Consider the following 9,600-nt stretch of genomic DNA (forward strand, 5'->3'; position numbering starts at 1 on the left):
GTTCATACAGTAGCTTTCACAACCAATTCAACCCGAGAAAAAATGTGTTCCACTCTTTGGGGCTACAGAAACGAATGCCTATTAATGGTTTGTAGTATGATGCTACTCGAATGTCAGGCGCATTTCAGAAGTAAAGTACACGTTATCCCGGAAGATAACGGCTTCCTGGTCATTTCTTCATAATTTGATTGATGCCAGTTTATTCAACGGTATGGGACGTCATCACAGAAGCATTAGATCCTCTGATTGTAGTCACACATCTAGGAGCTCGAGATAGTCCGGTGGTTAATCCGCTAACTTACTGACAGGAGGGTCCGTTGTCGAATCCAACCTCAACACATCGACTGCTCTTGTCTAGGTTTGAGCAAATTTGCAGTATCTCAGCCACCGTGCGTCTTTGGGTTGGCGCGACTGGTTGGCACCGAAAGGGCATTACAGCTGAAGGGTCGTTTCTTATTTTATTTTCACTCACCATAGCCATCACGGAAGTCAGATACACCCCTGAGGTCTAACTTTAGGCTTACTGCGCTAAAAGTTGTGCAAATTCACAACGGATAAGTCGTCGCCAAGTAATTTAATATCTTCATTTGAAGACCTGGATGAGTGACAAATAAAATGCTCCTTCCCCTCAGAATATTCCAAAATGTCTCATCGACCTGAAGGGGCGTCTTCGAAGGAGACTGGCCAATAAGAGCAATATCACACACTTTCTGCACTGGGGTAATGCTTTTTTTCTGTATCCGGTTTTCGTTAGAATGGGCTGGAATGCTGTTTCATCTTAGTTGAGTGTCTAGGATATTCAGTACTTTTGCATATCTGCGATCGATACACGACAGTGCAACATTCCCAACAAGTCAGTTCCGTCATCTGGTTACTTAGAAACCAGTGCTTGTTTCGTCCAGCGAAGCAGGAATAAGAACTACCGAAAGTGTCTTTCTTGACGGCCGAAAAATCTCCGACCGGGCGAGATTACTTGTCCCAAGCAAAAGCATCTTAATACGACCAGGACAGGTGTGCTAATTATTGAAAACTCAACGGCAGTTTACCTATCTTACGCTATTCCATCCTCTGTTATTAGTTTTACTGTCTTCACTTGTTACTTTAGTAAGTCGTGCTGCGTGAATATTAAAGGTTAAATTATCAGCTTACTCTAGCTACCTCCAATCGGAAAGAGTTCACGGATGTGACTGGCTGCTGTGCCAGCTGTGCTATGACAGACTGTTGATGTAGTTGTGCGCTGACAACTCTGCTGGAGTGACATAGTGTGTCTTCTCTTGAGAACTAGATCAGCTGTTGGAATGCATCAGAACGTCCGGTTCAGTTCTCAAAGAATTGTTTCCCCTAGAAAGAGTCACGATGGAAAAAATCCGGTGCCCCGAGAAGGTATCCTCGGCAAATGAGATTTTTGTCTTATCACAAGCAAACGAGTGGAAGTTTAACACTTCAGTGGGTTGTTTGTGGTCGTATGAAACTTTTGCGGATGGGAATCAAAATGTTTACGCAAATCTGACACGGTTGCCTATAAAAATATAAAACTTCCATCACTATCCGACTCCAGTCTTCATCCGTTTGTCACAATCTAGCAACACCAGAGGATCATCAGACTTAACGGCAACTGAAGAAAGCGCAAGCCGATATTGAAGAAGTCAATGTAATCGACATTCAGTCATCCGGATGCAGCGGACTAACCTGTGCGGTGTTTTTGTGCCATTTTCACGATGCTTGAAGGTGATTTTGTTGAACAGAATCCCTGGAGGGTTACTAAATATCTGTTCTGAGCAGTGGTGCGTAAGGGCTTCAGAAAGCTGCTCTGGTGATAATAGCACACAATGAAGATGGTAGTTACAAAAAATAAAGGGCAAACAATAACAATTACGCAAATAATACCGAGACCAGAAATTTATTAACATGACCATTTTGAAGGCGCCGACATGGATTTTGTCCATCATTATGTTACCAGAACCAACAGATCATTAGTCCACGTGTTCCGCCACTTTGATAAAACCTTTGGACCTAGTAAGTTTTAGCCTTGTTCGTCCTGATAACAGAGCCATTTTTCAATGAGAATCTTTATTCGCCTTTTGAGCATTTCGGGATGGAGTTTATTCTACTGCGATATCACCAATCCCAGACAGGGCACACCCGTCGCATAGTGTGGTGTTGGATGACTCCTCGGAAGACAACTTACTAGGGAGAAGACAATGTGATTTCGTGCAATTTCCTTGTCACAGCACGTATAAGCAAAGATGTACTATTCCGATTTTCCCCTTTGCAGGTTCGTCCAGTGGTTCCAGGTGGTCAGGTTTCCAGAAAGTATGCTGCACTTCGAGCGGTCGGCATTGTTTCCACCCTCACTTCTGCCGGGCTTTTGGGCTATCGTTTGTTTGTATCCATTCCACAATATGATGGACCAGAAGCTAATATGCGGGGCAAGACCGTTCTGGTTACAGAAGCTACAGGTAACGAATTCAGTGACATGACTGTGGTTTGTTCATTAGCGTATTCCTGTTTCACTGCTTGTTTGTCGTTCAAATCGAACTCTTAAATTCTACTTCTCTCTTCAGTGACTCATTTTACATCGTGTGTATTCAAGCTGCGTTTCCGCTGTCGCTTGAACTAGCAGGTTATGATAGAGATACTGCCTTGATGAGTGAAGAAGCCCTGGGATTCAACCGTAGTATAGCGTTTTTTGAAGCGACTGATGACTTTGATTTAACACTGGAATGACAAACGGAATCACTTTCCGATAACGGCAAAATATCCGTTTGAGCAAATTGCTTAGCAATGGAAATCTATAAACAGATGTATTTAGCTACATTGGAAGGGCGATGCAAAGATAGGTCTAGAAATTAAATTATCAAATCCTGAATTTTGTATGCACTTATGAGTATTCCAATACTAGAAATATGGTATTCCGGACATCTGAAAATGTCCGGCACTTTTTTCGGCTCACCGCGAATAATTCGGCTATCAGAACAATCACAATAAATCCTCTATGACGACCGGTGTTGTCAACTTTGTTTGGATGCAAATTGGTAGCAAATTCCTACAGAAAATCCCTACACAGTAGTTATAGGAACATGCACATTCCTAAATCGATCTCAAGATTGAGGGACCAGGTAGTCCAGTGAATAACATCACGCATTCAATTTCCTTCGTGTACGTCTTCAAACTGGCTGAGTTTCCCGTCCTTAAAACTGTGCACATATGTTGTCTCTTGTAATAAAAGCTGTGAAGTGACATTTAGGGTACTGAAGAATGAGGAAAAATGGGAACTACAGGCACTTGACTTACCTTCTTGATGTTACTTTAAAAGGGGTTGTTGGTTGGCCAAGGGAATATCAGTGTCTTCACATTCCTTTTTTATACAGCAGTGAGCCTCGCAGTCATACAGTGGTTCCTGCCATTTCGTGAGCTTTTTGGACGGTCGAATGTCACTCACTAAATCCTGCTGAGCTGTCCGAGCGGATTTTTCGTCGGGTCACTCGTAATTGTGCGGGTCACATGTCTTGCCTCTCAGTTTCTAGTGTGGTGGCAGGTGTCCAGTTATTCCTCTTGATAGGCGCTTAGTCGTCAACCCACCTAGCACCCAAGATACTCAAATGCACTGCCACCCCAACCACTAGGTTGTGCTTCCTACCGCCATACTGCATGATCCACACAGACTCGTGTAAATTTCTACGAGGCTTGATCCCTAAATGCGTTAGTCATCCTTACTTGTATTCTGCTGCCCAGGCCACAGCCCACTGCCCGAAGCCCTTCACTGTACTGGGCCAGAGTGGTTGGTAACTGCGGAAATGGTGCATTTCCTGTGCCATTGTTTTTCCGGTTAAAAATAACTATTCCCATGTCGAGCCCCCACAAAGCGTCCGTACAACTCTATTGACTGATCAACGGAGAGATGATCTTTCAGGGAAAAAAATCGTTCCTAACTGACATGCCACCAGAAGGAAGTGCGCGAGCTGGAATACTGCCATGTTGCCTAAGCCTAGATAGGGGGAGTCGAGAGGCAGTGGTTGGGTTCGAACCACGAACCTTCTGGTCAGTAAAAGCTCTCTAACCACTGAGCCACCTCGCCCCCTTTCATTTAGGATAGATTACATTCCCATATTAGTCCCAAAAATGTCCACATGAGGAAGTGGTCTGTCCCTACCGGGTTTGTTTCGGTAGCTGTTCAGAGTGTTAAAGATCTCAAGTTACTAAGGGACCACTGTAGTAAACTACTGCAGTGAAGCATCGGTGTTGAACACTGATGTCATACTGTCGATGATGATGATGATGATGATGGTGATGATGATGATGACTGTAGTAAGCATGCCATTTAACTAAGTTGGCGATTCTCATAAAACGGTTGAGCATTATGCTTTGTGTTGGGTGGGTGTTCAAGTTTTTTCTCTTATCTCACAGTTTCAGCGGTGTACGTAATGGTTCCAATGCACTTTAACGGGCGATAGTATGATTCAGTGGTGATCAGCCATTGGGAGCGTTTGAAATAGGTTGCCCTTTGTCGATGTGTCTTCTCGGTGTTGAATCTCCCGTCCAAGTTGAACGTGTTCGCCGACTACGGTGGTGGAATACCGTTGTTTTGTAGAATGTCTCTTTAAATCCAGTGATGTTTTCTGACATACGTCGGATGAATGTCGGAAAATATGACTCGTTCCCTAGCGATATGTGCAGTAAATTTATCCGTCACAGTTTGGTCACTGCTTATGAAGCTGTCAAGCTACGTAAACCCATCGACAAATTCCAGCTCCTCATTCCGAAGTCCAAATGAGAGTGAGGAATCCTGAGATAAGACCTTGCACTTCGAGATTGCAAACTGCACGTCGAGACGTGGGGCCATTCCCGATCGTCATCTAACGGAACCATGTCATCCACATATTCTAAGTCCACCAATATTTCCCCAAATGTGATTTGATTTGATTCGCAGTCCCATGCAGAGTACAATCCATGATTTTGTGGATGACAAAGTTGAACACAACTGGGGAGAGAAGATAATCCTGTAGAAGCTCACTAGTCAGATGTAATACATGGATACAGGGTGAGGTGATCAGTTGTTCAGAATAGCTATTCTAGTGGTCAAGACGTTGGTGCTTGGTGCGTTTTAGATCTCCAGTGTTAGCCTTGATTCCTCACTAATAACCAGTTTTCCACGGTCCCGTTTTATTTATCAGGTGAAAAACTTCTTGGGCCTTCCCAGGTGCTGTAGATTCCCCCTATTTCAGAGCCTTCCAATTCCACCAGTTTTCTGTGCATGAGTGGATGTTTAGGAGTCTTTCTGGCTGAATTATGGTCAAAGTTTGAAGGGATACGACATCTCTTGTCTACGAGTGAGAGTGGCTGCTGTGAAATCCACTGTTTATTTCGTGGGCATTCGGGTGTACCTGGATGACGATGCTCACCTTGTCCTACTTACGACTGACGTCTCTTAAGACCCCAACTCGTAAAGGTTCTCACATGCTAGTTTGGTAAGATTGTTTAATCCATGAGTGAGAAAGTTTTCGATGGCTTAACGAAAATTCTGTTTCTTAGTTTTCCCTCGGAAACTTACCGAAAACTTAAACCGAACGGTAGCATGATCTCAATTGACCGGTAGAACGACAATCCAGAAGAGAGCATCACCACCGGCTGTTAATGGCTATGTGGTCAGTCTAGCCCCATAGGGATGCCCGTTAACGCTACGATACCTGCTTCATGTGAATCTACTGCCACGGAAAAACTGTTGGTCAGCATAAAGCTTCAAAACACTAACATTGTCATAACGCCTTGAGTGTAAGCTTGGGAGTCACGTTTCTGATGAACCGAGACGTCCTACTTGTGTGTTGATATCGTCAGCGACTAAGATACTACCTAAGCTTTTCGTGCGGGATAGGACAGTGATTGATTCCTGAATCAGATCTACAGTTGGTGCTTATGCCCAAACGACAGGTAAGGAACACATTATTCTGATCATCGCGGGTTCTTATGGAACTTGTCAAACGAACACCTACGAGAATCGAGAGTAAGCAAGCCTTAGCTCAGGAGCTGAGAGCTATACCAACGACTGCGTGACCCGCTGCAGCAAATACACAACTACCTGAGATTCGTGGGCAGTTGTGTCTACATAACGAAGGTGCCGTGGACCCGATTACTCCACATGGGCCTTGTATTCGAGTTCCACGAACATAACCAACATCCATCGATAGTGTCAAGAGTGCCTGGCGTAGCAACTTGTTGAACGATTTCCTTCAGAATTCGCACATCAAAACTCTCGATAAAACATATGAACGAGGCGTGAAAATTGGACTTGAACCAGAATAATCACCATTTTCAAAAGTCACATTGAGTTGTTTATTCAGCAGGTACTCCTACCCTTTTTTCACACGAGGGACTCTGATAAGTTCCCGACGCCAGTTTTGTTTGGCTCCATCTCAAGTTTAATGAAAATCCTGCGCGCTATCCCAGTTTAAACATGTACTCACCAGAACTAACAATCACCGAAATGTCATAATCCTTCGTATGCTCCGTTACCTGGTATACCCCATTCTAATGAGTGATAGTCTCAGGCGACGTCATGTCATCCGAGCACCCCCCATTGCTTTTTTTCGTTGGTATCTCTTTTCACATTTAATTTCCATATTCATCGATACATTTGTAAACGTAATGTTCAAAGCCCACCTTAAAGGGTGCTTAGAGCTTGTTTCTGACTTGGTAAACTTGGTAAAGTATTATATTATCCGTTCAGGGTATGTTTACGTTAGCACAGCCAAGTTTTAAGCAACTCACAGCGAAAGCGTCCCAGTTTCGACTCAAACTCCATCCCTTTGACGGGCGGGTCGGTAAATCTTAATCAAATGGTACATTTGCCCGCTACCCAGTTTTCAGCAACAGGTTATGATGGTACCTCAATATTTTGCCATTATCTCTTCACTTAGCCAAGCAGGTAGTTCATATTCGTGTGTGTGTATACCTATATATATACCTATATATACCTACCTATATCGTGTGTACTGCGTGTGGTTGAGCGCAACACTTGGAACGCTCTTCGTTGGAGACGCCGTAGATAGGAACAATGTGTGAGAGTTTGGTATCCGTGATAATGAGTGGTATACCTGTCAGATAATGCGTATTAGCTGCCATATTCGTATCACTTTCACGTAACAACGTGTCCAGCAATCGGTTACTTGATCCACGGGGTCTATCGGAATGCCAACCTCGCTTTGTTCTGCTCCCCCCACGCGTGGTTTAAATACTTCAGTTGGGCACAATTTTACTAGAGTCTTACTTCTTTACCGTTCTGTTGTATCCTTCAATTTTCTAGCCCGTCCTACCCGTGACCTTCTTCGAAACTTGGCTGAACGAGGAGCTCATTTAATCCTTACTTCGTCGGATCCTGACGCGTGTACAAAGGCTCGTGACAAAATCCTGCGAGCCACCAACATTAGTGGCAGCCGCGTTGATTGCAGGCAGTTGAATCTGGATAGCACGGTTTCAATTCGTCGGTTCGCTGCCAGCCTGTTGGCCGATTACCCACGCATTGATCGCGCAGTATTACAGTCTCCAAGTTGCGTGACTGGAATCGTGGCTGGAAAGTGGCGCCCCACTCACGAAGGCTTCGAGTATCAGTTAGGTACCAATTATTTCTCCACCTACCTACTTACCCGACTCCTTTGGAATCGGTTAGATGAAAATGGGTCTCGCTTGATTCTTGTGGTGGATACGGATGCAGCCAGTGAAGCACGGACTGAAGCTCCTCATCGAACAGCTGGGCAGGTCGAATTACCGATCAATGACTTAAATTATGACAAGGAGGAAAAGTATATACCGAAGAAGGTATACCAGAGGTCCCAGTGGTTTCTGGAACTATTTGCAGAGTAAGTTGATTCTTGTTCGAACGATAAGTCATGTCGGATTGGAGTATACCTTCTGAATCCACAAACGGGCCCGAAGTTTGCCACATCATCATCATTGTCAGCTGTAAGAACCGCGTACTCGTCGTACACTGGTTGTAGCTGCCACAGTTTCGTTCACCGATGATTGCGGGGGGGGGGTAGGTAGCTGCGCATTGCACGCGCGAGCTGGTAAATTGGTGCATAAATCCAGCACTGTCAGTGGGTTGTCAAGCGGGGGGGGGGAGGGGAACTGAGACAAGTCACGGGGGATTTTACAAATACACTCATTTGCGTGCCAATTTGGTTTTTATGAGAGGCTCATATGAATCCCAGCCAAACCTTGTTTATGATGTGCAATTTGGGTTTCAATAGAACATAAGGTTGATGGGAACTCGGGGACTGCGCCTACTTGATGAACCCCAAGAAGGGCGAAACCGGTCTTGGGCTGTCTAAGAGTTTTCGGCGTGTTACGTCCATACAGGGTACATTTTACTCCAAATTTCAATGCACAATCAGCATGACAGGATAGTCTTTGGGTTCCTGCGATCAACAATTCACTAACAACCTATTACACAGGCTAGACTCGGGGAGACTGTGTCAATCGAAATGTTCACCCAGTTGTGCGAGAATGCTACATAGGTGATAAAACTTGCATCTTGTCACATGAGCGTCAGGTTACGGGATACGATGGTGCATAGTGTCACCAGACCCACTATTAAAATACAACCGTAGAAAGTGCATCGCACAGTTTTCCTTATCTATATTCGTATTCCCGCAACTGCTTATTTGATGACTAGCAACCCAAGCCAGAAGCTCAGAAGGACAACCAGCTTTTGGGACGGCCATAATAACCATTTTTAGATTATCCTTTTTGGTAGAGGAGGTTGATTGTTTAGCCACGCGTTTACGCACAGATATCTTCCTACGCTGGCGACACCGAACACAGCTGTTCTCAACAATCTATGTTCTGACTAAAATTCATTCTGATACTATTGGATCTCCAACAATTCATGTTGTTTTGCCGAGTTTTTATACGTGCGCACGCTCACGCTTCTCCTCGGTCGTCTGATGACAGTACTGTTCCTTGTCACAGTAATTCCCAAGAAGAGACTTCTCTATATAGTGATGAGCCCGTTTGCATGGATTACTGTATATACGGAAAATGCCTGGGTGCACCGGATGCCAACCAGACGTGAATATGGTTGGTTCACACGAGGTTAGCAAAAAGCAGAGAGATGAATACCACAGTTCATGCGAAATCGGAGTGTCACCACTATGGATATGTGGTGCGAACTTATTGGTTACGCTACTGGTCATTGCCCTGTGTTAAGGCAGAAGGGTGGTAAAGCGACTACGAAAAGTTTGCTGTTAATGCGATCCTCCATCCATAATGGGGTTCCGGTGACTCAATACACTTGACTTGAAACATTGCAAGAAATGGCAGCTAGTCGATAGCAGTGGCGTTCATGCTGTCGGTTTCTTTCTAGATTGTCTGATTGGTCGCTTGGAGATGTAGGCACCTGAGAACGCTCGTGATAGTTCCCTAGGGTCTCCCTCACCCACTATCTTCTATTCAATTAAAGGCTGTACGGTGGTGAAGCGAAGGCCCAGCACTTACGACTGATGACTCCGTAGCAGGACAACAGCTGCTCTTGCACTTACACTGGACTCGCTTGGCATTGATATGTGCTGTGTCTCAGAAACGAGAATTCAAGATGCAAGCAACGTG

The 9,600-nt window shown here is 44.7% G+C and overlaps 2 protein-coding genes across 2 annotated transcripts in view; one reads left to right on the forward strand and one right to left on the reverse strand.

Annotated features, from left to right (window-relative positions):
- Nucleotides 1–2,191: 2,191 nt before the first annotated feature.
- T265_15434 (hypothetical protein) overlaps nt 2,192–9,600 on the forward strand; it is a gene marked incomplete at both ends in the record, with an annotated part of 17,229 nt that continues 9,820 nt past the window's right edge. The window contains 2 exons of the mRNA XM_009178081.1: nt 2,192–2,459; nt 7,301–7,853. Of these exons, the coding sequence (XP_009176345.1) occupies nt 2,192–2,459; nt 7,301–7,853 (821 nt within the window). The remainder of the gene's footprint in view (nt 2,460–7,300; nt 7,854–9,600) is intronic.
- T265_11427 (hypothetical protein) overlaps nt 3,146–9,600 on the reverse strand; it is a gene marked incomplete at both ends in the record, with an annotated part of 26,234 nt that continues 19,779 nt past the window's right edge. Inside the window, one exon of the mRNA XM_009178082.1 lies at nt 3,146–3,251. Coding sequence (XP_009176346.1) covers nt 3,146–3,251 — 106 coding nt within the window. The remainder of the gene's footprint in view (nt 3,252–9,600) is intronic.

This window comes from Opisthorchis viverrini, assembly GCF_000715545.1.
Source record: "Opisthorchis viverrini unplaced genomic scaffold scaffold475, whole genome shotgun sequence".
NCBI classification, from domain to species: Eukaryota; Metazoa; Platyhelminthes; class Trematoda; order Opisthorchiida; family Opisthorchiidae; genus Opisthorchis; species Opisthorchis viverrini.